Source organism: Ostrinia nubilalis, chromosome 17 (assembly GCF_963855985.1).
Source record: "Ostrinia nubilalis chromosome 17, ilOstNubi1.1, whole genome shotgun sequence".
Lineage (NCBI taxonomy): Eukaryota > Metazoa > Arthropoda > Insecta > Lepidoptera > Crambidae > Ostrinia > Ostrinia nubilalis.
In genome coordinates, this window is record NC_087104.1 from 4,338,128 (window position 1) to 4,366,055 (window position 27,928).

The 27,928-nt window shown below is 41.5% G+C and overlaps 1 protein-coding gene across 2 annotated transcripts; it reads left to right on the plus strand.

Moving 5' to 3' along the window:
• Nucleotides 1-79: 79 nt before the first annotated feature.
• LOC135079871 (uncharacterized) lies at nt 80-27,926 on the plus strand. Of its 2 annotated transcripts, XM_063974491.1 has the most exons (24): nt 80-5,706; nt 5,978-6,191; nt 6,274-6,585; nt 6,675-6,811; nt 7,957-8,100; nt 8,426-8,528; nt 8,619-8,714; nt 9,293-9,430; nt 10,378-10,518; nt 11,981-12,100; nt 12,466-12,492; nt 13,556-13,742; nt 14,222-14,423; nt 14,720-15,072; nt 15,360-15,549; nt 16,566-16,736; nt 17,267-17,438; nt 18,553-18,674; nt 19,430-19,632; nt 20,019-21,436; nt 21,821-22,236; nt 22,542-24,062; nt 24,155-24,267; nt 26,356-27,926. In XM_063974491.1, the coding sequence occupies exons 1-24, from the start codon at nt 242-244 to the stop codon at nt 26,415-26,417; spliced, it is 12,027 nt and encodes a 4,008-aa protein (XP_063830561.1). In that variant the 5' UTR covers nt 80-241; the 3' UTR covers nt 26,418-27,926. The 2 variants fall into 2 exon arrangements, with proteins under 2 accessions (XP_063830561.1, XP_063830562.1); XM_063974492.1 differs by lacking the exon at nt 12,466-12,492.
• The last annotated feature ends 2 nt before the right edge of the window (nt 27,927-27,928 follow it).

Consider the following 27,928-nt stretch of genomic DNA (forward strand, 5'->3'; position numbering starts at 1 on the left):
GTCGCTTCGCCGCTGATTGGTAGGATTTTCTCCTAGGTTGGCAACTTTTAATTTAATTTATTGTCTCTGTCTACCCAATGGTAGATTTTTTCCCGTGCGAGTTGATGCTGCTAACAACAAGCTGTGTTTTTGCTGAATGTGTTGAAATTAATACTTTCAAGAAACATTTTCGATGGCCATTGATCTAAACAAATAATGCGTGTTCTTTTTCCGGTGGGTGAGGAGATGATAACTAAACAAAATGTCGGAAAAAAATAACTTGAATGCAAGCCATTTCTGTACAACAGAGGACGCATTTGAGAAATTTCAAGCTGAATCTATGTATGAAGAGGATGAATTCATTACTCTGTCGGATATTGTACCGTCACAAAATCAAGCGCCAGATCTCATGAGCGAAATTTGTGACATTCCCTACGAAGATGAGGTTGTTTTGGAATCAATCTGTGAAGAGCAAGTGCACGAAGTAAACAGTACCAATGAATCTGGATTTGACGAAAATAAAATGTCTGGGCCTTGCGACCAGCCGTACTCTACTAGCGAAGTTATTGCTGCAGGTCAGGTAGGAATTGCAGAGCCAGGTCATAACGATTTTTCAGATGCAGGTCATGTTGATGTTTTAGAAGCAGGTCTTGTTGTCACTTCAGAGGTTAGTCACTATGAGGAGGTAACAGCTGAGCTCTCTGCCGAAACTGGCAATAACGAATCTGGTTATAGAGAAGTGACAGAAGAAACTGTTAAACCTAGATCAAGAAGGGGTAGGAAAAAAAAATGTTTAGATTCTTCTGAACTGGTCAATGAAAATAATGACACCTCAGCAGATGTAAGTTTGAGTGTTCAGAAACAAAATGAAGTTCTCTCACCACCTGCTACTCGGAGACGGGGTAGGCCTCCTAAAAATGTAAGTAAAAAAGAAGTTGATGTTCCTGTCTCACCTGAGGATTCGCCTGCTTATAACTCTGATCAAAATAATTCTGTTAGAAAAAGAGGCAGGCCCAAAAAAGTCAACCCAGAACTACAGATATCGGATACAGAATCAAATGCTGGTAAAAATAATGAAAATGTTACAAGTACATCTGAAAAACTTATACCTAATTCATTGACTCAGAAACGAGTGAAACGCAAAAGATTACCGTCTATAGAAAAATCTGAGAATGATTTGAATGAAAGTGTATTGCAAGCTGAAGATTGCGATTTGAATTTGGATCAAAATATTACTAACCCTAACCAACCTAATAAGAAGAGTCCTGGAAAACGAGGAAGACCTAAAAAAAGTGAAGCCAATAATGTGGAACAACAAATAAAACCTACTTTAATGGATTTCGAAGGAGATAAAGGTGACGATGATACTGATGACATCTGTTTGAGTAAATTAAAAACATCAAAAGAAGGTGAGGTATCAGTTGTTAATGATGTAAATATCTGTGAAGAGTCTAAACAATCTGCAGTTAGTGAAGTAAATGAAATACAAATGGAATTAGAAATGACTGAAGGTAATGGTATAATTTTTGATGAAAGTCAGAAAACAAACTCTAATATAACTGACTTTGAACTTAAAATAGATACAATCACAAGTGAGAATACAGAGAACAAAGAAACATCTGAAATTTTACCACAAGATAATGCTGACACCAATAATTCTTTATTAGTAGAAGATACTTCTAAAAGACCAACACGTAGGAGGACCAGAAAACCATTGCACTATGATGAAGAGTCTGATGAAGATCCTTTTGCTAATGTTGAATTATCGGATGATGAACCTATAGGGTGTAGCAAAAGAAAAAATTATTCTGATGATGAATATATTCCTGGCAAGAACAGTAATGGCAAAAGAACTGAATCTTCAGATTCTGATAGTGAGATTGAACTCGATAACATTAAAGATGAGCTTATAGAAAACAAAAGAAAAAGACCATGTAAAAAATCGGAAGGGTCACCCACTAAAGGTGCAAAAAAAGGAAGCATAAAATCTGTTCAAGAAATAACATCAAATGCCGTCCCAGACAATGTGGTACCAAAACCTGAGAGTGGAATGGATGATGACATTGAAGTTTGCTTAAAGCCATCAATCATCAAAACTAATGATGATAAGAAAAATAAAGACATAGAAAGCTTTTTGGCCAAGAAAATTCAAGGCACAGACATACAAATAAAAAAGAAATCGACAGTACAGCCTTTTGAAATTCCTGTAATAGATCCAAATGAAAGAAAAAAGACTACAGAAAACTTCACTCAAACGAAAAAAGTTGCTACTACATCGGCTAGTGTTCAGACTGCAGTAGTGTATGATATACCCATGAAAGAAAATGTAACACTGACAACTAAACAGTCGGAAAAAGCTTGTGAATTCTTGAACAGTATTGTCAAAACTACTGCTGAATTAGGTGAATTGATGACTCAGAAATCAGAAGACTTTATAAAAAAGAAAATAAACACAAGTCATGTTACTGACACATTCAAAATGGACTATTGTGTTAGAAAATCATTTCTTTTGTTCAAGTTAGCAAAGCATAATTTAATGCAAATGGAAGACGATTTAGCAAAACAATATGATGATTTCCTGAATGCACATAACTTACAGAAGCATAGGGAACAACCTAAAGTTCTGACTGCAGCTCCTAAAGAAGGTAGTGATAGTGATTGTGAAATTATCGAGACACCAGTGGTTCAGAAACCACAAAAGAAAAAGGCAGCTCCTGCATTCAACCCAAAAACAGTGTTTCTTAATAAAGAATTATCCATCAAAATTGCGAAAAAAACCCCTGCTAAAGATACAAAACCTGACACTAAACAAATTAATATCAAAGGCCGGCATACAGTATGGATAAATGATTCGATTATGGTAAAAAAAGTTAAACCTACGCAGTCTTTTTTAGCCCAGGACAGCCGAAATAAAAAACCACCTGATTATGTTACAATTGAGATGGTAAATAGCTTTTTCAAGCAATATTTTCGTGAGCAAGCTATAGCTGCATGTGCTCCTTATGTATCGCCTCAATGGCTGACACAAAGCCAAGAAAGTATATGTTGTTATTTTTCTACCAATGCTGATGATATTTCAGCAACTACTGGAATACCCAATGCTAGTGGACATTGCATCACTGAGAGTAATTCTTCTGAATCAAACAGTGTCATATGTGACAGCACCACGGAAAGTCATGAAAAGTTTAGTCCCAAGAGTTTGTTCACTCTTTGCACTCAAGTTTTACAAAGCCATCTTCATAATGCCAAGTCCAGTGTCAATAAAACAAGTGTCTTGGAATCTCCAACTTCCAAAATATCTGAATTTAATCCTCATACTTTATATGGATTGTGTATCAATATTATTAATATTGCTAATGTCGCACGAGAAGAAAATTCTAAAGATCTAATTGACGAACAAAGTATTTATGAAGCTGAAAGTGCATCAATGTCATTAGACAAAGCTATTGATTACGAATATGCCGATTGTGAATCATCATCATCTTTGTTAGATAAAGGTGAATTTGAAGAGGCCGATTGGGAGTACCCTCTTACCCCAAATGTAACCGTATTAGATCAAGATGAGAGTTACAAACTTACTGAATCAGTACCAAAATTAAAGACATTATGTCACCAACAAATATTAAAACAGATGTTTTCTGATAGTTTTACTGTTAAAGAGAAAATACCTGCTTGCACAAAAATTTCTGATTGTGGTAAATATTCATTCAATCTAAACAATGAGGATAAACTTCAAACAATTATATTAGATGAGCAATATTTGAAGTTTGAGTATAAAAATGGTGTCAAGTCACTATTTTCCATATGCTTTGATTTGCTCCGGTCACATATGAGTTCAGATGATAAACTATCTAAACAAATTGCACAAGCTACTGCTAAAAAAGCGATGTTTATGCCAAGATCTTTAAAATGTCTCACATTTAAGTGTATTGTTGATTTAATATACAACAATAAAGCTAGCCAAGTTATGAAAGGTATAATATTACCTAACAAGGTGAAAACATTATCTGATCTCTGTTTTGACATAGTCACAAAAGTTTTTTCTGGTAATACTAATGAGGAGCTCAATCATAAAGGTCTGACCATAAATTCAATCAACACACTCACAGAAGAAGCTTTTCATAACATTGATGAGTCAGAATTGGCAGAGGATTATTATGAGGATGATAACAGTAACTTTTATGATGATGAAACAGAAAGTGAATTTACAAACAATTTGGAAAATGAATCCAATGTTGATAATAAATGGCTATCGCAAGTCCAAATGAAAGTGTTGAGATCTTGTTATACTCCTGTTCTGCCACCAGAGACAGATAGTAATGCACAAGAAGAACAACTCTCAAATGATTTAGTCGAAGCTCAACCCCTCGTAACTCGGATTAAAACGGAGCCATTGGATGAATTTCAAGATCACATAGATACTTCAGTTGTTGTCAAATCTGAACCTTTGGGGCATAGTCCAGATGAAATGACTATAATACCAGAAAACGTGGTTACCAAAACTGAATATTTAGATGCTCCTAATACTTCACCTCGTACATCGCGTGTTCCGCAAAGACAAAATAGCAATAGTTATGATGTTGATACATTTGAAGCTTTCGTGTCTTCGAATAAAATGATGCATAGCCTTAATGAAACATACTCAAATGACGAAGGCGAAATATACAGTCAGAGTGCTTCAAGAATTCGTAGACAATTTGAGCCTGATGACCTGTCTGAAAATGATATGGGTATGAGCTTATTAGTCCCCCAAACCTTCGAGCCATTGCACATCGAAAATAATGCAAAAAACTGCCTTATGGAAAGCAGTTCAGATGAGAGTACTAATAGTAAAAAAGTAACTGGAAAAAAGAAACCAGAAAAACGATCTCGTACTAGACCTAAAAAGAATGATAATAAACCTGGACCAAATAAGGGACCAATTATTGTACCACCGAAAGAGAAGGCTCAACCTACAAATGAAATAGCAATCCTAACTCGAAGAATGCGTGACAAGATTAGACAAGAAGAGAAAAAAGTTGTTTCATCTGAGTCTGAAAATGAGAATGAAAACATACTATCGATAAAAGACAAAATAAAGCAAAAAGAAGAAAAAAATAAATCCAAGCACTCCAAAACTACTGAGAAAGTAAAAGATGTTCCGACTCCTGATGAAAGTCAGAATACAAAAACTAATGATGAAATACAGTGCAGTAATGTTGATTCAACAGAACAAATAAGTGAAGTAAGAAATGCAAGTCCCAGTATTAGTAATTTCTCTGGATTCAGTGCAGTAGATCAAAACGAAATATCATCATACCATAAGTATGTAAAATATGTGTATGATCAAATTTTACCCAAAGTGGATCAAACAGAATCACAGACGAATCAAGGTGAACCTATAATAAATCCTGAAGAACCAGTCGAGTTGTTGGAATGTGAACCCACAATGCCTTTCTTCTCAGAGCCGCCGCCAGGTTTAAAACGACGACCAGGCCCGAAAACCAAGACGCAAAACATAACATCCGGTAAAGAAATCCTACAAAAAGACGCCAAAGAAATTAAACCCAATGACGACAAATGCATAGAGCGTCATGGATGGAAGTGTTACCCGCTAGACAGTAGTGATACGAAGTTATATCAAAATGCACAAATAGTTTTGGAAAAACTGCCAGAATCCTTTGTGCAAACCTACTTCACGTATCAAGATATAGCTTCCAAGAACGAAGAGGATGATGAAGTCGACAGGTAATCTATAATTCTATATATATAAAAATGAAACCCGTTTTTCGTTGTCACGACATAACATGAAAACGGCTTGACCGATTTGGCTGATTTTTTTTTTGTAGTTTTCTAATACTCTGTACAAGGTTTTTACGGAAAAAAATATAAAGAAAATCTCTACGCTAAGGCGGTACGAAGTTCGCCGGGTCAGCTAGTTATTAATAAATTGAAACTTGCAAAATAATTTGATTTCATATAACAGTTCATACACATTTTCAATTCTTGTGGTTTCTAGGTTGATCAATCTACAGACCCTAAACAGGCTAAGTACTAAGGAAGGTAAACTCAGTAAAGGGAAATCGAAGGGTAAAATTCTTGACAAGAGTTCGGAGCCAGGCTGCAGTAGTAACCTTGATTCAGGGATGATGTCGCCCACATTTTCTGACGCCGCAGATGAATTGACGCCTTCGGAGGACGAAGGTGATCGTGTAGATGACGAAGTTCCTTCGGTAAGTTTTAGTTTATGTAAAGTATACATTTTCCATAATGTGTACCTTAAAATGTGTATTTATTTAATATTGCTATTTTCAGGTCTCCAAACCGACATCAGATAATCATTTGGCGAAAAGTTCACTCATGGATGATGAAGATAGTGATGGAAATGAATCTGGTATACCCAAAATTAAAGGCGAACCGTTGGATGAGCATGATAACCTTGAAAGGTCTAAATCTAAAAAGTCAAAGTCTAAAACCAAGGCAGGTGAAGAAGTCCCAACTGGTCCTGTGATGCTGACAGCAGATAAAATGATGAATAAAGAACTGAATCTCTTGCATGCTCCTATTAATTTGGACAACAATGTTGAGCCTGCACCTTCTAAAAGTCGCCCTTCCAGGAATAAACAGGTAATAATGTGACTTTTTTTCTTTTGTTTTTTTTTTTATATTAAAATCTGTAATATACAAAACTAATATAATATCATTTTTTATATTAGAAAAGCTCCAGCAAAACAAGTTCAAAAGAACATAATAAAGATGACGATGAATCGTCTTCTGAAGAAGAAAAACACCAATGGTTTACCATCAAGGAAAAGCTGCTCAAGAGGATGGTGAAGAAAAGTGATACTACTCGGTAAGTTTTTGTAACTATCAATAACAGTTCTTTTACTGCCCAAATATAAGTCAAAGTTTCGTGTTGTCTCAATCACAGTTCCTATGTATTATTATTTTTATGAATTTATAGTAATAAAATATAATTCAGCATGTCAAATATGGTCACAGTTAATACGAGTATTTTAGATTGAGTCCATAAATGTGCACACGGCCACAGTGTTAACTATCCATTTCCGTTTTTTCTCTCATCAAATGGTGATTCTTTGCGATAGAACGAGACGACATGACCGGCAATGGGCAGTAAACACTGTTGCCGATATTGCATCATAGTAATTAATAATGTCATTTTAAGTCCTAAAATGATTAAATGAGTCGTCTAGTTTCAAAACCCGCTAAAACGCTCCTGCAACTAATTTCTGTTTATATCTCTAAATGATGCTACTGCAATTTTCTCATCATACTGTTCAATCATTTTCGATCAAAATACACTAAAAGACTACTAAACTAGCACTTAAAATTAGGTTTGTGTTACAAACTCCGCTAAAACGCCGTCCGTTTCTTTCAAAACCCTCTAAAAGTTGATTGACCAATGGTAGCACGGTATTTTGGTCACGTGACTGCGAAATCAGTATGGAGATTTTTTTATAACGTGGTTGCTTCATAATTTGCTCTTATCAAATCCCGCTAAAATACAACATGTCCGTTTCAAATCCCATTAAAACCGAATGTTCGTAACAAAATACGCCAAAATGAAAATAGTTTTCATTATAATTCAAATTATATTTAATTTAAAGATAAATAGCAATTACTGTTAGTATTGCCAGATGACAATAATAATTCGTATCATATTTTTTTTTGCCTAAGGCCAAAGCTATATGGATAAGCGGTTTTTTTCAATTTCTCGAAATCTTATCAAAATCGTTTTAGCGGGATTTTAAACTAGACGCCTCAAATATGCCCCTTTTAGTTTACAGCGTTGTAGTCAAACTTGTGCTTATTCTATTCTGCCTCGCATTAAAATAAATATTCACTTCATGGCTAGGATTTTTGCGGATGAGGGGGAATATATGTAAAGGGAAGCCTAAAAGATCCCAATGGGTCGACGTGCACTGCGCCCATGCGCGGTCATAGATAAGATAAATTAAATATTGTTTTTATTTCCAGAGAAGACGACGCGAAACGCGCGAAGCTGGTAAGCGAGTTCATCACGCGCCGCGGAGACAGTTCCGAAGCGTACATCAAGAGGCGCGGCGGCCGCGGCCGGCGCGTTTCCAAGAAGAAGATGCTGGAGCGACAGAAACAGTTGAAGTACGTCACCTTTTACTTATTTATACTACTTATGTTTATAATGATCAAACGAACTTCCCAAGTGAAGTTCTTTTGATCATTATTATGCATAACAATAACATAAGGCAGGTATTTGACCACAATCGCACCTGATGTTAAGTGGGATGCAGTCTAGGATGCGACATATCTGCCCTGTAAGTGCCTATTCACTCTCGCCTTGAAAAGACCCGATGTGAAAACGCGATTCGCTTCATCCGAAGTTTATTTTAAAATTACAACATAGTTATTTGTAAAATGTAAACTGTCATCTTTTTGTGCATTACTTACAAAACAACTTATATTTCAGAGTGCTAACGCGAGAGCTGTTTGGGGATCCGTCGAACGATGCGTCCCTTCATCCCAAGCGGCAACAAGCCGCTTATTTCAAAGGCAGGCGGAATATCAGAAAAGTATGTCAAACTTATACGAAACAGTGTCACTATAATTAGTTAATAATGATTCAGAATATGTGCAATAGTTCCGTATCTGTTATTTTTCAGGTTATTGACAAGAAATCTCTAGCAAGAAGTACTGTTGTGGCTAACATGGAAGAATTCGAACGCAAACGCAGAATAAACATCAGGCAAAACAAATTGGTAAGTTCATTATCCCATGTATTACTATACACTTATTTTGTGACGTTTCTGATTCTTAAGTGACCAAGTCAAGTCTAGGTCAATGAGGGCTTTTGTTTTAGCTCTCACCCTTGGCCCTACTGTAGGTCACTGTCACTTGTTAGTGGCGAAAACAGTGATACCAACTGCGAGCGAGTCCTACCGCTTCAGCGCTCACTGCGAGCAACAGTGAGCGCTGAAGCGGTAGGACTATCGCATTTGCCTTCACCAGGATGGCGCCACTGTAAAGTATGGTCAATCGTCAGTGATGCCAACCGTTACTTATAAAAACGATAGCCCTCATTATAGTTCTTGCAACTCACGAAGGCACTTGAACTCTACTTGTGTGTGTAGGTACCTGTACGTGTGCGTGTTCATGCACATAACGATAGTGTAATGTCTACCAAAACTTTTGAAAAACGAACAGTAGCGAGCTACCACACAATATGTAAAGCTCACTCGCCTTCGGGAATTGCCACAACTATACCACAATACGCTGATGAAATGGTACGTCATTCTTATTTCGCATAAAATCAGGCTGATTTGAGTGACAATTTCAGAGGGACATCATGCAATGCGAGGACGGCGTGAACGTGCTCGTCATAAACGACGAGGTGTGTCTCGAGTACGACTTCGAGGCCAACCGCCCTGTCGTCACCATACATCCGTTCTTCACCAAGGTCATGAAGGCGCATCAGGTAAACTAATTAATGAGGTTCTAAAGTTTGTTAAGTCAATAAAAATGGTTGCAACTATTATTTCTACTAACCAAAACATTTTTGCTTCACCTCTCTTTCCTTTAAAAAACGAAAAAACAAAGTTTTAAAATCATGTAAAAAGTTTATTGAGAAATCTTTCATATCCCTGTGTCATGTTGCTGAACCTGAGAATATGAGCAGCGCAGTATGACGCGGAAGCGTGAGACGGGTTTTCCACACGTGATGGTACGCAGCACGTTACATAAAGCGAGGCTACGCTACATAAAGCGATGGGATTCTACATAATGCGAGGCGACGCTGTGCGACTATTATAAAATGACTATAATTATGATATCTTCCGGTTTGTCGTTTACCTAGTGTGGCGGGTAATAGGCGGGCAAACGCGGCGGGTGTCTTAATTTTCATAATTCCATTTAATTAATGACTAGCTTTCCGCCCGCGGCTTCGCCCGCGTGGAATTTTGTCTGTCACAGAAAAACTTTATCGCGCGCGTCCCTGTTTCAAAACCGGGATAAAAACTATCCTATGTCCTTTCCCGGGACTCAAACTATGTCCCTGCTAAATTTCATTAAAATTGGTTCAGTGGTTTAGGCGTGAAAGAGAGACAGACAGACAGACAGTTACTTTCGCATTTATAATATTAGTATAGATGAATAGGTTTTTGGGTCCATGTGCGTCCACGTGCACTGTGAGACCCCATAGTAATGTTTGTGAATACGGGTGTAAGGCGGTTATCACACAGCGCCGCGGTCCGCGTGATTTCATATAAAACATCCCGCGCGCGGACGCGTTGTCAGGGTGTTGTGCCGCGCGTGTTTTCTATACAAACTGAGGTACTTGCATACAATGATTAAATCAGTCGTACGGCGTACCGCAGCGGAGCGCGGCGCAGTGTGATAATTGCCTCGATGATTAAATGTTTCCAGTACGAGGGCGTGAAGTTCATGTGGGACGCGTGCTTCGAGAGCCTGGAGGCGATCGCGGCGGGCTCGGCGGGCGGCGGCTGCATCCTGGCGCACTGCATGGGGCTCGGCAAGACGCTGCAGGTGCTGGCGCTGCTGCACACGGTGCGTATCCTCTAATGGTGGCCATACACGTTAGGGTTTGCATGATGGTTTTGACCGTACATGCTTAACCGACATGCAAACCCTAGCGTGTATGTTATAAAACTGTACAATTATTGGTGCGTGTACATGCAACCTAACGAATATCAAAAAAGATATTTTTGCCGCTCGGTTATGTTTGCGCACACGCATAACCGAGCGTGGGTGCGCCCGCTCATGCTTGAATGCACAGTTTTCTCTCAGTCTCCTATAGTCAGTGACAGTGAATGGTGGTGAATACTAAGACACTCATGTGTTCTCCCTGTTGCAAGAAATCTTAATGTTACTGCTAGGTTTGGGCTATGCGTTGATAGATCACTATGTCAGTCAGTCAGTCACCTTTGAGTTAAATAAATTTAGATTGCACATGTAAACCCTAACGTGTATGTGCTATAGATAACTCGGTTATACCTGTCGGTTAAGCATGTACGGTCGTAACCATCTTGCAAACCCTATGTAGCCTTAGGCCCAGAACAGACGGTGAAACGCAACTGCAACGAAACTGCAACTTTGTGATGATTCTGATGAATGAAACTGAAAGTTTCAAACTGGTCGCGTCATGTGTGGTCTCTCAACGGACGCCATGGCAGAAACTTAGATGCAACTCAAAAGTAACTAGCAGTTGCAGTTTCGTTGCAGTTGCGTTTCACCGTCTGTTCTGGGCCTCAGGGGCGCTGTACAATCCGTCATACATTTAAAGTAACTTTTACGCAGTCGACATCGAATGCGTTTGACGTAAACTCGCACTACGCCCACTGGAAACACAAGATGATGTATTATTGACTCATGAGGTTGTTACCACTGCTATCTTTGCATTGGGTTAAGTGCAAACTTATTCATAGCTCATTTAATTCATAATCTGCAATAACCTATTATTGCAGATACGTACCTATACTGCAGATAATTCAGGCACTGCCGGAACATTTGAAGTACAATATAAAAACTATTTTCTCGCGCAGTTCACTAGGTGATAAGGTCTACTGTCTACGCATCGTCGTGTCACAAGACACGTATTTTGTCGTTATGCTTGGTGTACCAACGATTGATTGCAGCTTACAATACAAAACTATGAAACACTGTCGTCAGCAGCGAAACAGCGACGCGAGCTCTGGGGGCGTTTACGTCAAACGCATTCGATGTAGACTGCGTAAAAAAGTAACATTAAATGTATGACGGATTGTACAGCGCCCCTAGCGGAAACTTTCAAGAAGCAAAATCATATATTTTTATAACGCTCGCTATTGACGACGTTCGATGTAAACTCACTAAGCCCTTTGATGAACACGCGTCTATGAAGCGAAGCGACGCTACGTGGACAATTTAGGCCTAACTAACCGTTCCGTGTTCGCCGTTTTAAGTTTATGCCAACCTGTACCTTATTCCAACTGATTAAAGTGAACTTCTCATAACTTAATACCGTCCCCAGGTACTGACGCACCCACGCGTGGGCATGCAGCGCGTGCTAGTTTGCTGCCCACTGTCCACCGTGCTCAACTGGGTGGACGAGATACACAAGTGGATCGGGCCCGTCACCAACCAGATCAAGGTAAAAAACTCATGTTTTAACTCGTGTGGGCATTGTGGTTAGTTGACACCATTCACTTATTTCAAAGATCAACTCTAACTCTAACAAAAAATTTTTATTATAGTCCTGTAGGGTTGAAAACACAAATTTCTGAATCAAGTTTGCAGTTTTGAGTAAGCGTACTTCTGGCGTCATTGTATCCAAAATTGCTGTAAAAAAACTGCAAAATTTAGACATACATATTATTATAAATTAAAGTAGGTATGTTAATTAATTGATGGTGTCAACTAACCAAGACTGCCCATAATAAAGCCGGCTGATATAACACAAAATTGCTTTAACATTCATTCATTCCTTAAATAACCATTTTCATATTATTTTCCAAGCCAGCGAAATTGCGGAGGAAACTTCAGGTACTTACTAATAAAACACCATTTTTGGCACGACAAAATGTAATTTGCCTGCAAAACTGTCATTTGCTGATTGCATGCCTTTTTGCGCTTCTATGTGCTTTAGCGATAATTTACTGCTGGAGATTTTGTTTTGAATTTAAGTTTGTGAGGACGTGGGGAGGGCTACAGTTTGAATCGTAAAAGCTTCATGCTACGGGCAAAATACGGCCGGTTCACACATTTACCCTAATCGTTTATTGTAATTTGTAATGTAAAATACTTTTTACATAAGCTTTACATAATATTTTAATAATAGGTGTTTATGATTTATGATAAGTTGCAATAGAAATACAGAGTATCCTGTTATAACATCTAATCTAAATCCCAACTAATATTATAAATGCGAAAGTAACTCTGTCTGTCTGTCTGTCTGTCTGTTACGCTTTCCCGCTTAAACCTCGCAACCGATTTTGATGAAATTTGGCATAGAGATAGTTTGAGTCCCGGGAAAGAACATAGGATAGTTTTTATCCCGGTTTTTGAAACAGGGACGCGCGCGATAAAGTTTTTCTGTGACAGACAAAATTCCACGCGGGCGAAGCCGCGGGCGGAAAGCTAGTCTAAAATAAAACAATAAAAATATTAACTCACCTGACGAGGGAGACATTGGAGCACCGATGTGCCGTGTCCGACGGTTAGACAGCGACAGAGCTGTTGACACACCGTATCCGCCTTTTATAGACTCGAGCAATCGAGCGAGGTGGGGGCACCACGTGGCTGGTTGCTTACGAATTTTGTACACAGTGTCGATTATTGACTTTTAATTTGTAAAAATAATTAATTTAATTAAAATACGCATTTTAATACACTCCTACATATTTTTTAAATAGTCAGAAATTCAGTTTTAACTGAAAGAAAAGTAATTCGTTAGGATTTTTGTTAATCGTGGTTTTATTTTAGTTTGTAATTCCGCTGTTTGTATATAAATAATTGCGCCACGCGGCCATAGCATGTTTTTGTATGCGTAAAGAAACCGACAAAACATATCGCGTGGACCCGGTACTATTTTTCGTCTCTCATCCAGGTGTTCGAGTTATCGAAACTGAAGAAAACCTCCAACCGCGCGTACCAATTAGAAGACTGGTATAACGGCGGCGGGATCTTCATCATTGGCTACGAGCTGTTCCGGAGTCTTACCACCTTGGACCCTTTCCTGGACGACGTGCGGCCCGCCATCGTCAACAAGATACGGACGGCTTTGTTAGACCCAGGTCAGTACTGTTGATATCTTAAAGATTGTGTGGAAATCTTTACGATTGTGTAGAAATCTGTTAAGACATTTCCTTACTGCTACTTTTATATTTGTATACCGTTTGACGTGATAGCAACCAATGTTATGTTTTATTTTTGCGAAATAGCCCCTATTCAAACTGCACAAAGCACACCATCTTATCACAGGTCCGGACATAATAATCTGCGACGAAAGCTACACACTCAAATACGATTGCTTGTTACAGTTAGTTCCAAAATAACCCTTATTCAACCACAGACAAAACACTTGATCCGGACATAATAGTCAGCGACGAGGGCGACCTCCTCTAGAACGACTGCTCGATGCTGGCTTAGGCCATGAGCCGCGTGGTCGCCAAGCACCATATCCGTATATCGTTGGATGTGCTAGCAACCAATGTAATAAGTCTTGCGTAATAGCCTTTATTCACACTGCATAAAGCACACGCCCTTATCACAGGTCCGGACATAATAATCTGCGACGAGGGCCATCTCCTCAAGAACGACTGTTCGGTGCTGGCAGTGGCTATGAGCCGCGTGGTCACCAAGCGCCGCATCGTGCTAACTGGCACTCCCATGCAGAACAACCTTCGCGAATACTACTGCATGGTCAACTTCGTCAAGCCGAACTTATTGGGGACTTACTCGGAGTATTCTAATAGGTATGTGAACTTGTTCTATAGGAAATACATGTGATTCATGCGCTAACTAAAGGATCCTGGTTTGAAACTGAGAACAACGGGTCTAAAATGCGAAATTTATTCTATAATGCACGAGAAAATGCAAAAGTTTGCCTTTTTAAATCTTTATAGTAGATTTTGGTTCTTCCATCATAACTTTTTCAAATGATTTTGTTGTAGTATGTACAGCCGACTGTATTAATATGCGAGAAACATACAAATGTTGCTCTGAGAAACAAACAGTATAAACTTACACGTCTCAAAATGTTTCGTCTTAGATTCGAGAACCCAATCATGAACGGCCAGCACAGAGATTCCAGAGAAGAGGACATCAAACTGATGAAAGCTCGTACTCACATCCTGCACAAAGTTCTCGAAGGCTGCCTCCAAAGGCAGGAGGCTTCGGTCCTCTACCCTTACTTGCCGAAGAAACACGAGTACACAGTGTTCATATCTCTCACCAAATGCCAGTGGGATCTATACAAGCACTACCTGAAAAACTACAGCAATACGCAGAATAACAAGAGTATACTCAAGGACTTTCATATACTGCAGAAGATATGGTCGCATCCTCAGGTGCTGCATAACTTCCAGAATAGGACGGGGGAGACTACGAGAAATAAAGTCAAAGGTATGCTTTTTCTTTACCATATTACGCTTGCATTTTGTTCTCCAGAACAAATAAAAAAGAAAAACATAAACAATAATGTAACCTCATGAAAAGTTGATTAAACGACGTTAGCACTTCAAAACATAGTATCTATTGTACAGAAGAAAATGTCTTTTTAATTTTGACACATGAATTTTTATTTCAAACTTGCTCTATTGAATCAAATAAATGGTTCACGCTAGAAAAAATGATCAGCTGCAAAATAATCATTATCAAAAAATTGATGGGCCCTTTATTTGTTATTGTAGAAGAAAAATGCGAAGACGACCTGGCCAGCGAAGACTTACACGCGAGCGAGGACATAAAACCCCCGGATACAGAGATCTGGTGGCTGCAGTACCTAGAAGAAGGCGCCATGCTCGACTCGCTGGCTAGCTCCAACAAGTTCGTGGCTGTGTTCCGCATCCTCGAAGAGAGTATCGCGCTGCAGGACAAAGTGTGAGTCTTGACTCTTCAGTTCGATTAGGCTTGAATTCCTCCTACAAAGTTCCAAATAGAACTGTTAGGCTCCCTATTTATTTAAATATCCCCCGCTGCAGTACCAACTACAGACAGAATTCATTCTTTTTGCGATCGGCATGTGAAGTGAACAAATTGGTTACCATTCCTGAACTCGATTTGTTTAACTCGAAACCAAATCTCTTTAGGGACACATTGGCTAAATCTTGGTTCGACGGTTCATCAGCTGTTTAATGTAGGTATAGATCTTAATTTAAAAATAACTCTCTCATGTAAGCGAATTGGCTTTTGTTGTATAATTGTATTGCTACACATATGCGAAAACATGTAAATGGTGTATAGTTTCTTAAGCAGTGGTTAATCTATTATTGTTTCACTGTATGTTTTCCAAACAAAATAAAATAAAATAAAATAAAATATAAAATACATGCTACCCCATTAGATGTGACAGTTAATCCGAAATAGCTTTGTTCCGGCACTCTGTAAGAGTTAAGTACTTCACCCCGTGAATTGAATTTAAAATTAAATGTGCCAAAATGTAACTTCAGAGAACTTTTAATTAAAATAGTAAGGCACGGGTCTTAACGCGACATTTATTAATGAGTTACATTATGTACTCATGGCTTGTCGTTTCGGCTGCGATGCCGATGAAAAATTTCAGAGAACTTTGTTGGTCACGTGTTTCAGTTTCGCGCACGCGTGTAATTTTAAAAGTACACGTGTGTTTCATTAACCATAAATGTCTGATCGCTCGAAATATACGACCGACAACAACGCAGGGGGAGTTAAGTCCCAATTATTGACAGCTTTACGCGGGCGAGTGTGACCCGACGCGTGGCTGTCAAATTTCCTGGAATCGTAACGTAACGGTCACGCGTTTTCTGTTAAAAATATTTGCATTTAATGTACCTATGTTCCATCAGCTGGTCGCTTGAACTATACGAGCCAATTAAAGTGTCAAATTCGCCGTTACTCATAGTTATTACTTTTCACAGGCTGATATTCTCGACGTCGCTGTTCACAATGGATGTACTCGAGTATTTCCTGAAGAAGATCAACAAGTGGAGCCTCGGGCAGGAGTACTACCGGCTGGACGGCTCCGTGCCGGCCGAGGTGCGCCAGAAGTGGTGTCGCGAGTTCAACGCCGAGCACAACCATAAGACCAAGTGAGTCAGGGTCATTTGATGTCGTAAACGTCACTATAAGGGCCTCCACTAAAACTCAACGTGGGCTCCCGGACGCCTGTCTATATCAAAAATTGTATAAGTAGCGTAGTGTGGCGCACATGGTGTGACGTTTCCACACGCTGCAGGCATGCATTACCGTGCACCCGCGCACCCTAAAACTTGCCAGCTTAAAAAAGTTTTAAATTTAAATCGTGCAGAGGGAACATTTTGGTATGATAAACATGAGCGTTCAAAATAGATGAATGTCGACAGGAGTTGGCCAACTAACATAACAACATTATTAAAGGCTTCATTCAGAGTAGAAAATTGCAGATCTAAAAGAATTAGAGCTTCTAAAGAGCGTTTTAGCGTAGCGGCAACCATTGAGATTCAGTAATTATTATTGCAAAGTCGTTCCTATTACAACTACATAACATGCAAAACATAACGTGCAGTCGTCTTCCTGACCTTACTGCATCATCTGTAAATTCCACTTTATATTAGACATAACATCAAACAAATTCTTCCAGATTGTTCCTAATATCGACGCGCGCAGGCTCGCTCGGGTTGAACATGACAGCAGCCAACCGCGTCATCATCCTCGACACGTCATGGAACCCTGCGCACGACATACAGAGCATATTCCGCGTGTACCGCTTCGGGCAGAAGAAGGATTGCTACATTTACCGTCTAGTGGCGATGGTAAGTCAAGTATTATAATTTAATCTATACTCAACATCAAATAAATCGCACCTTCCGAGACGCGAACTTTAAATATTTTCTTCTGACACAACCATGGTGCCCCAACAATATTGGTGTTATTTGAAAGCGCAATAAATTAACTTAAAGAAAAAGACATTAATTTTATTATAAGCAATTAACAGGTACCATACATGTGGCTTGAAAAAAGGCCTCACTTGGGGCTCACCTCTGGGATCAATTAGACTAATTTTTGTGGTTATAAAACCAAATAATGATCTTACGTCTCCTTTTTAACAGATGGATAGCGATTAATCCCAATTTAAGAGTTTTATAGTCATAAAAGTTGGCTCAAGCGTAACTACCTATTTTTTGAAGAAGTTGCTCTGGATCCTTCTGAAAACACATTTTTGGGGTAAAAACCTTTCCTTTAATGAAATGAAGTTTAGAACTAGGCTTTCAAATGGAACCAATGTTGGTGGGAACTGGGGATGAATACGTTTGAGAAGTGCTTGTTGCGGGAGGTGCGATTTATTTGATGCCGAGTGTAGTTGCCTACAACGCCAGATGGCACTAGAATGCGCTACTTTTTGTGCTTTTTGTTTTGGGTTTAATTGTTGAAGTGATGAAGGCTATGGCTCTAGGGACTTGTGCCCGCTTACACCAACAATCCCTAATTTTTAAGTGACCCCTATGAAAACAAAATTCATAATTATGTGAAACCATAGGGGTCACTTAAAATTAGGGATTGATGGTGAAAACGGGCATTAGTGTCTTAGGGAATAGAGACTCTCCGCTCATTAGAGAGTTATGCCCATTTTCACCATCAATCCCTAATTTTTAAGTGACCCCTATGGTAACACATAACAGGAATTTTGTTCGTATAGGGGTCACTTAAAAATTAGGGATTGATGGTGAAAACAGGCATTAGTTTCCTTCCTGACCTCAAATCCCGGGCACGGGAGCGGTGCCTTACAACCACTGCCTCCCGGCCGTGCAATCAGATATAAATAACAATCATTTTCAGGTCTTCTTTTCATGTGAGTAAATAGTAACTGTTTATTTGATAAATAACTAAAATTGCAACGAATTGTTGGTAACTAAAATATGGCTTTAGGGCACAATGGAACAAAAGATCTACGAGCGGTCGGTGACGAAGCAAGCGGTGGCTTGCAGAGTCGTCGATGAGCAGTTGATTGACCGTCACTACAACATGGCTGAACTCACCGAACTTTACAAGTAAGTGGCAAACTGTCTCTTTTTTATTTTAAATATTTATTTGACATCACCGCACAGATTCGATCTCACATCGGAATTTATATGTCTGTGTTTCTCATAAGAGCCACGGGGCTCGTTCCTCGTATGACACGTGCAAAAGCGGATGAATCTTGGACCGGTTTTTTACATTACCTACTCTAATTCAAATTCTTTATTAGTATGTAGGCTCTTTTCAGGGCACTTATACACGTCCCGTAAGTCCGACGCACATCTGTGACACTTCACCTATTTTTCCATACAATTTTTTTTGCGATTTTTTAAGTTTTTTGTCTGGCTCTACTTTTGGCGATCACTTACACAAATGCAAAGCTCAGCTTACGCTTCGCGAACAGAGGGCCTAGTGTGAGTTTATATCAGTCAGCGCGTCAAAAAATGACATTAAATGTATGACGGATTGTACAGCGCCCCTAGCGGGAGACGTAAAAAAGCTAAAATTTTCATCATCATCATCATTTCAGCCATAGGACGTCCATTGCTGAACATAGGCCTCCCCTAATGCTTTCCACGTTGATCGATTGGTAGCAGCCTGCATCCAGCGCTTCCCTGCTACCTTTACGATGTCGTCAGTTCACCTTGTAGGTGGACGTCCCACGCTGCGTTTTCCGGTACGCGGACCATTCCAGAACCTTGCTGCCCCATCGGCCGTCAGTTCTGCGTACATTTTTTATACGCGCTCTCTAGCGAGCGCACTGTACTCATTGACTCGGTCTTCAAAGGTACGACGAGACCGGCGTGGGCGTGGCGGGCGGCGTGGCGGTCGGCGTGGAGGACGTGGTCCTACTGCGGGTAGCACGTGACGCGGCGTTGCACGCGGTGCACGAGCACGACTCGCTGCTGCGCGGCTCGCTCGAGCAGGGGCTGCCCGAGCACGAGCGCGACGCCGCCTGGGTGCAGTTCCAGGAGGAGCACGCGCGCAAGCGTGAGTACACGCGGCACGTAGCACGCGGGGCACGAGCACGACGCTGCTGCGCGGCTCGCTCGAGCAGGGGCTGCCCGAGCACGAGCGCGACGCTGCTGCGCGGCTCGCTCGAGCAGGGCTGTACACAGCACGTGGGATCACGAACGCAATTATACCAACCGAACCGATGGAGTTAACTGCGCACCTCGCTTAGGAGCTCAGTGGCTCACTTCCCCGCGTTCCCCCCGTCCATATCATGGTGTCGATATTACGTCACGGCTGCTAGGTACGCAGTTAATTCGACTGGGTTGTAGAGAATCACGTAACCCTCGCCATCGTCCCGCAAATATAAATATCTCGAAATAACCCTGAGCTACCAAAGTAACATTAATTTTATTTTTATGCAGAGGAAATGCAGCAGCTGGAACCGAAACCGCAACCCGTGACAATCAAGAAAGTGAAGGTCAAAGTGCCCACCTCCATCGCCGAGTGCACCAAGACCGAACCAAGCGGAATCAAAACCGAAACCGACGAGAGCATCCTCCCGAACGACCCCGAGTTTCTGCCCGAGACGAGCCGACCCAAGGCCAAGGGCAAGAAGGGCCGCCCGACCAAGAACAGCGTCGTCAACTGCTGCATCCCGATACAACCCGAGGCGCCCGAGCCGGAGCAGACGCTCGACGAGTCCATGGTGCAGAAGATCACGCACATCCTGATCGAGCACAACTACCAGAACAACCAGGGCCCGCGCGAGATCGCCGACCTCGTGGCGCGCGTGCGCACGCTCGTGCACGGCGGCCACTTCGACCAGCTCGACGAAGGCGACCAGCTCACCATGAGCATCGCGCGCGTGTTGTTAGGCCGCGAGCCCGCCGCGCCCATGCCGCCGCTCACGGACATAAACGAACCTGAATCTCAGAGCCTCGGCGAAACGAGCGCAGTCAAACAGGAGAATATCGAACCGCCCCGCCCGAGAGGCAAGGGCCGGCCGCGCAAGGGCAAGTCGCCCGAGAAGATGAGGAAAGGCTACGTGTACGAGGAGGTGCCGTCGACGTCCGCGCAGCCGGAGCCTCAGCCCGAGACTGACGGCCGCACGCGCCGCCGCGCCGCGCTCGCCGCCGAAAAGAACTTCGACTCGGCGGGCGTCGCCGTCATCGACATCGACGACGACGACTGGCGCGACGACGAGTTCTTCCCCGAGGTGCCGATACGAAACGCTCCGAACGACGAGGGCTCCAACGACTTGACGTACTCGAGCGAGACCTTCCCGTACAGTGAAAACGAGGCTAACGCTCGCCCTCCCCCTCCCCCTCAATCAAAATTCAACACGCTCGAGCACACGGCGAGCATTCTCGACAAATTTAACATCAAACAGGATCGGGACGCTTACGATCCGCCTGCAACCAAAAGCGCCGCAAACTCGAAGTCTAAAAAGAAGGGCACTCCGATGTACACAGATTTGCAGACTTTAAATCTGGACGAGCAGTCGAGTATAGTGCTGAGCGACGACGAGGACAGTGCACCATTAGCGAGCGCGCCGAAGAGAAAGCCTGGGCCGGCCCGTAGGAAAACTGCCTCTGTGGAATCTCCGGCGGCTTCTACCTCTAAAGACGCGGACAAGGGGTCGGTGCCGCTTCACCCGTCGTTGCTGAGCAACAAGAACTTCATAAAGATCGTGGCGCACACCTACTTGTCGGGCAACCCTATGCTGGATGAGGACGCGGCGACCCTGGCCGCGCAGTACAGCACCTTCAAGGCGTTGAAGGAGTATGAGGCCAACGAGAGGAGCATCGACAGCGGACCCATTTATGACATAGCTGTGAAGGTAAGTTCGCAACGTTTTGTAAAATCCTACTAATATTATAAATGCACAAGTTTGGATGTCTGGATAGATGTTTGTTACTCTTTCACGCAAAAACTACTGAACGGATTTTGATGAAACTTTATAACCCAGAATAACATATAGCTAGGCTATAATTTATGACGATCTGTGACAAACTAAATTTCACGCGGGTGAAGCCGCCGGCAAAAGCTAGTATTAACATATAATCATAAAAATAAAAAAACATAGACACGGCTGTTACACTCACTATGATATGAATGAATCGTATTACAATGTTTCAATATCAGCTTATTTACAATCCGCAAAACGTTCACATTGTCATTCATCTCTGCGATAAACTGACCTTACAAAACCTACTTTTTTCAGGTTCTCGGAGTCGAGGTATTGAGGAAGCTACACAAAAGCAACCTGAAGATGTCCACGAGCGAAATGCTGGCGCAGCACCCTATCAGCTCGCAGGAGACCGCGGCCGCTAAGGACACCTCCGCCAACTCCGCCTTGAAATTGGCCTTTAACGCCGACAAGAAGATTCCCACGCCTGTGACTAAGTCCAAACCTGGACCTGCTTCAGCGAAAAAACTCATCTCCATACAAAATACAGCCGCAGAGTCGACGACTGCGTCCAGTCAACCTGTGGAAACGAACGTGACAGCCAAGAGACCGCCCGTGAAGATCAAGGTCAAACTGCGACCTGGTAGATTTAACCCTGACGCCCTCTGCTCGCCGGTACCGGTGCCTGCGGTGCCGGCAGTGCCTACTGGAAACGTGGTGCCAGTAGGATTGTGAGTATAACGACTGCATTTATCTTATAGTAATTCTTGTACGAACAGAACGTCAGATAGATTTTATAGAGCAAAATTAGGCTTATTCCACTATTCCCCGTCGACAATCCCCGTCAACGCCAATTGGAGCTTATAATGGGGATTAATGAACTAAAAATTTCAGTAATCCCCGTTATATTAGGATTTATTTTTTGTAAGCTTTAATTGACGGGGATTGTCGACGGGGAATAGTGGAATAAGCCCAAAATTACAAGATGTGAGAGCTTTAGACAGCCGCCCTCAACGAAAAAAAAATATTTTTGCAGATTCCAAAGAGCCGCAGAAGTGCCGTCCGGTGAAACGCCTACAGCGGACGAGTGCATACTCCCCGACGACGACGACATCCGCATCGTCACCGACCCGGTCCTGGCCCCTGCCCCGGTGCATTTGGCCCCGGCCCCCGCGCCGGTGCATTTGTCCCCGGCCGGCCTGGGCCTCCAACCGCTGCCTGCCGCGCCCGGCCGCCGCCAGACCATCGTGGTGAAGTCCCTCGACCGCCACGCCTTCCCGCTCACCACCGTGTACGCCTCGCAGCCCGCCGCGCCCGACCTCGCCGGGCCCATCTCCCTCGACAGCGACGACGAGGACCGGGCCCCAGCGGCCCCCCGCCGGGCCCCCGTGCCCGTGGGCCTCACCGCCGTCCCCCCCGCGAGCGTTCCCCCGCAAATCCGCTCCGCCTGCCGGCCTCGAGTTCTCCGGCGAGTCCCCGCTGGCTCTGTCCTGTTGAACTCCACGCTGAACACGGAAAGCGGCCCGAGCGACGCGCTGCCGAAGGGCGCGCAGTTCGTCCTGGTACCGGCGTCCAACTTCGCGCAGCCGCCGCCCGTGGTGCCGGTGGCGCTCAGCAAGGTGCACTACAACGCGCAGGGCGCGCCGCAGCCCAACATCACGAGTCTCGAGGCGCCGATCGTGATTTCGGACGACATCTTGAACTCGGCCAGTGTTTCGACAGCGGTCGTCGAGCAGCCGCCGGTCGAGGCCCCCGTCCCGGATCCCAGGTCCGAGGTCGTCACAAAGAAACCGCTGAAACGAAAATGCAGACCGGGCGACATATTGCGTATAACCGAGGGCGGAGAAATCGAAGTGTTGAACAGGAAAGACTTGACCTCTCTGCCGACGGTCGCTCTGCAACCGCCGCCCTCTGCCGGCAAGGTATCTCCCGCCCCTAGCAAAGCGTCGCCGGCTAGCAAGGCGCCACCGGCCCCGAGCAAAGCACTGCCAGCCCCGAGCAAAGCCCCACCCGCCGCCCCCGTGCAGAACAGAACGCTCCGGGGCAGCAGCCAGTTGCCGAAACATCCACCCGAAACGAAAGTCCCACCCGCGAAAGACATTTCGAGGGGCATCACCAGATCTCCGAGCCCGAGTGACATATTCAAGAACGTCGTCCACATAGAGGCCTGCGACTACGCGTCCCGACAGGCCGCCGACACCGACGCGCCAGCCAACCGGAAGGTTATCACCATCAATATACCCGCGAATGAGAGAAATCGGAAGACCGAGAAAGTTACGATTGCGGCGAAGGCGTCTGCGTCCATTGTGAAACCGCCCGTGTCGAACTCGAAAGCGACTCCACAGAAGTCTAAAGCCAAAGATAAAATCCTGGATTCTGTGGATTTGACAGACGTCGATTTTCCGCCTGTATCTATAAAAAAACCGGAAGAGATAAGCAAGAAGAAGACGACGCCGTCGAAACCGACCACAGTGGTCGGTACGTCGAAGAGCATTATATTATGCTCCACCGGTAAAGCGATTTCCAAGGCTGCAGTAACCCCCAAACCGACCACCACGTATGTATATTTTTAAAAACCTTAAATTATATTCTGAGAGATATTTGAATTTTTTTCGGATATGGTTCTGTAATATATTTTATTATTTCCAGTGCAAAGCCAGCTCAAAAAGCGGCCGAAAAATCAAATCCAGCGCCAAAGCAAGAACTTAAGAAGAGACCTGCGCCTGTTGATAACAGTTTGGCGAAAAAGAAAAAGACTGACAGTTAGTATTTACCTACTACGTTATGATCGTAATTTTGGCTCTACGTATCTCCATCTGCTTTTTATATTCACTTCTTATACAGGGTGTCCCAAAAACAATGGATAACCCTGTAACCATCGATAGGCCTCACCATGATCTCCCTAACGTCCATTTTTGACCCCAGTAAAAATATCACCGATTTCAATATTTTTAAGTTTTTGTGCATTTTTAGAAAATTGCCACCTGCGATTACTTTTTCTCATGCCATTTCTATAAATGAGGATACTTTTCAATCTAGTTTTTTTCCTTATCACAAGGGATAGTTGGGCTATCAAAAGAAAATATCAAAGTTCAACAAACTAGTTTGAAAGTATGAAAATTTAAAGAAATTGCAGAAGAGAAGGAAAAATTAATTCATTGTCTTGCACTTTTGATCAGCCATCGTGTAAAAAAAATGTAGGAAGACCATCGTGCCCATTACCTTAAAAACTTCCTTGGTTAATTGAGATTCTAAAAAGGTATCACAAGCCTATGTATCCTGTATTATTTTTATCTTATGGCTACTTGAATAGCAACTAGTATGAAAACTGCAAAAATGAGTTTTTCTCGTAATAGTTAAACTAGGACTGCATAGTGGCATTAAATACAAATGGATACTTATTAGCGTAGGAATTTAAATAAAGCAACATTTTATCATCATCATCATCATCATTTCAGCCGTAGGACGTCCACTGCTGAACATAGGCCTGTACCCTAATGATTTTCATAATGACCGCTTGGTAGCGGCCTGTATACAACACCTTCCTGCTTATCTTTATGAGGTCGTCGGTCCACTTTGTAGGTGGACGTCCTACGATGCGCTCTCCGGTACGTAGCCTCCACTTTAACCCTGCTGCCCCAGTTCTGCGAACTACTGTGCCTTGCCCTTTGCCACTTCAGCTTGCTGATCCGTCGGGCTATGTCAGCGACTTTAGTTCGTTTACAGGTCTCCTAATTTCTGATACGGTTTCGTAAAGAAACCCGAACATAGCCCGTTCCATAGGACGCTGTGCAAAAAATCCAAGTTTCCGAGCCGTGTATCATCATGTCTATAGGCACATTTATAAGGTGTAAAACAAAAAATAAGTAATCACAAAAACGCAGAACGGACGGCCAATGGGGCAACAGGGTTCAAGTGGAGGCTACGTACCGGAAAGCGCATCGTAGGACGTCCACCTACAAAGTGGACCGACGACCTCATTAAGGTAAGCAGGAAGGTGCTGGATGCATTGGAGGTGATGGATCATTATGAAAATCATTGGGGTACAGGCCTATGTTCAGCAGTGGACGTCCTATGGCTGAAATGATGATGATGATGAGGATAAAATGTTGCTTTATTAAAATTCCTACGCTAAAAATTATCCATTTGTATTTTATGCCACTATGCAGTCCTAGTTTAACTATTACGAGAAAAACTCATTTTTGCAGTTTTCATACTAGTTGCTATTCAAATAGCCATAAGATAAAAATAATACAGAATACATAAGCTTGTGATACCTTTTCAGAATCTCAATTAACCAAGGAAGTTTTTAAGGTAATGGGCACGATGGTCTTCCTACATTTTTTTTACACGATGGCTGATCAAAAGTGCAAGACAATGAATTAATTTTTCCTTCTTCTCTGCAATTTCTTAAAATTTTCATACTTTTAAACTAGTTTGTTGAACTTTAATCTTTTCTTTTGATAGCCCAACTATCCCTTGCGATAAGGAAAAAAACTAGATTGAAAAGTATCCTCATTTGTAGAAATGGCATGAGAAAAAGTAATCGCAGGTGGCAATTTTCTAAAAATGCACAAAAACTTAAAAATCTTGAAAACGGTGATATTTTTACTGGGGTCAAAATTGGACGTTAGGGAGACCATGGCGAGGCCTATCGATGGTTACAGGGTTATCCATTGTTTTTGGGACACCCTGTATACTTTCGATATTCACTGATTGAGTGACAGGACAGCATTCATAAGCTAAAAGGTGTTGGAGAACTCTTTAAATTTGTATAGTTAAGGATTATTAACTGTTTGCTGTTACGTAGGTTACAATATAATTAAAACTAATCATTTGTTTGTTTTCAGAGCCAATGACGTTGAAGGACTTCAACCTGGACGACATCGATGACATCATAGAGCTGGACTAACTCGAGTCAGCGCGTGTTTTGTGAACCGTGATGATTTTCAGAATTATGTGTAAGAAGTGATACTATTAATTTACTTTTATAACGAATGAAACACTTTATTTTAAGTACAGATTGTGTTGATCAACATGATTGATTGTTTTGGATTGTGATAGTGTGGATGATTGTTTTTAAACTACGAGTTATTATTTGCCTGAACATTGGAATTTATGGTTTTATAAATGTTTATAGCAGAGTGATTGACATTATTAAATAATATAGAAAATATTTAGGTGTTGCGTATGCGACACAGTAGATATAAGTTTTTCTTCGACATAGGTGTTAAATGTAAATGTGTAATACCTTCAATAACATTATAGGCAACTTATGTAAGCTCTGTCAGTCGCTGTGTAAAGTGCTATAATAGCAACAGTGAAGTGTTTTTGTGCATTACACTACGAATCTTGCAGGGGTTTGAGAAGTCCATTTGAAACGAAATATGTTGTAAAAACTAATTTGTTTTCTTTGTTTAAAGTCAATATGGTAACATGGTAAATTTGAATTACAATTATCATAATAACCTGACACTTTTATTTCATCTAATCGTGCTGATATCACAATTAATTTAAAATTGTTTATTTTAAGTTACTATCGTAATAGATCTGCTTTCACTGTGCAACAGAAAGTGTGATACTAAAAACTATGATGGTGTAACTATTGAGCAACATTTTTTCATTTTATGTCTCTTTTTTGTGCCACCTTAAATGTCGATTGAAACAAGACGATATTTGACCATTTATGGAATAATATAGTCGTCTCCCCTGAGAAATTCAACAGTATTGTAAACAATAGCATCACATTTTGTTGTCTATTTGTAATGCAGATTACGAGATTTGTTTGTATTTTATATGTCAAAAGTAAACGTAATAAAAGTTACATAATTTTCCTATTATTGTAATTTTAAATAAAACTATTGATTACTGTAACTGTATATTCTCTTACAATTACAACAAAATATATTAACATTTATCTATGATGAATATAACTTAAATAAAATATTAAAGCTTCTACATAAACAATTCAAAAACGTAATTTCGTAGCAAACCGATGGAACGAACCATGACGATGACTGACCAGTCGTTTATATCACTTTTAAACTTAAAAATATCTTTGTTAAATAAAATAAATGCTAAAATAATAACAAAGGTTACAGATGCATATTTGTTCATACTATTTACTAAAAATGATATACAATACAAATCTAGTCATTTTGTAAAGATCCACTATATTGTACTGCAATACATTACTTTATGTACAATTTACAACGACCTAAAATAATCCATAAAAGTAAACCTTATTTTTGGCTTAATTTAAAAAGTATAGAACCAATATCTTAATGACTATAATACAGTGATTAAACCGCAAAGCAAATTACTTAAAATGTAATAGAATCTGAAAAAGAGATCTTTACATATTTAATGCTACAATTTAGTAAATATTAATCTTCATAATAGGTTATAAAATAGAGGTGTTTT

Bases quoted from the DNA above. Each gene is read 5' to 3' on its own strand.
- LOC135079871 (XM_063974491.1), top strand. From the start codon at position 242: ATGTCGGAAAAAAATAACTTGAATGCAAGCCATTTCTGTACAACAGAG. The intron at 8,101-8,425 runs GTACGTCACCTT...CTTATATTTCAG, and splicing joins GAGCGACAGAAACAGTTGAA to AGTGCTAACGCGAGAGCTGT. The intron at 19,633-20,018 runs GTGAGTACACGC...ATTTTTATGCAG, and splicing joins GGAGGAGCACGCGCGCAAGC to AGGAAATGCAGCAGCTGGAA.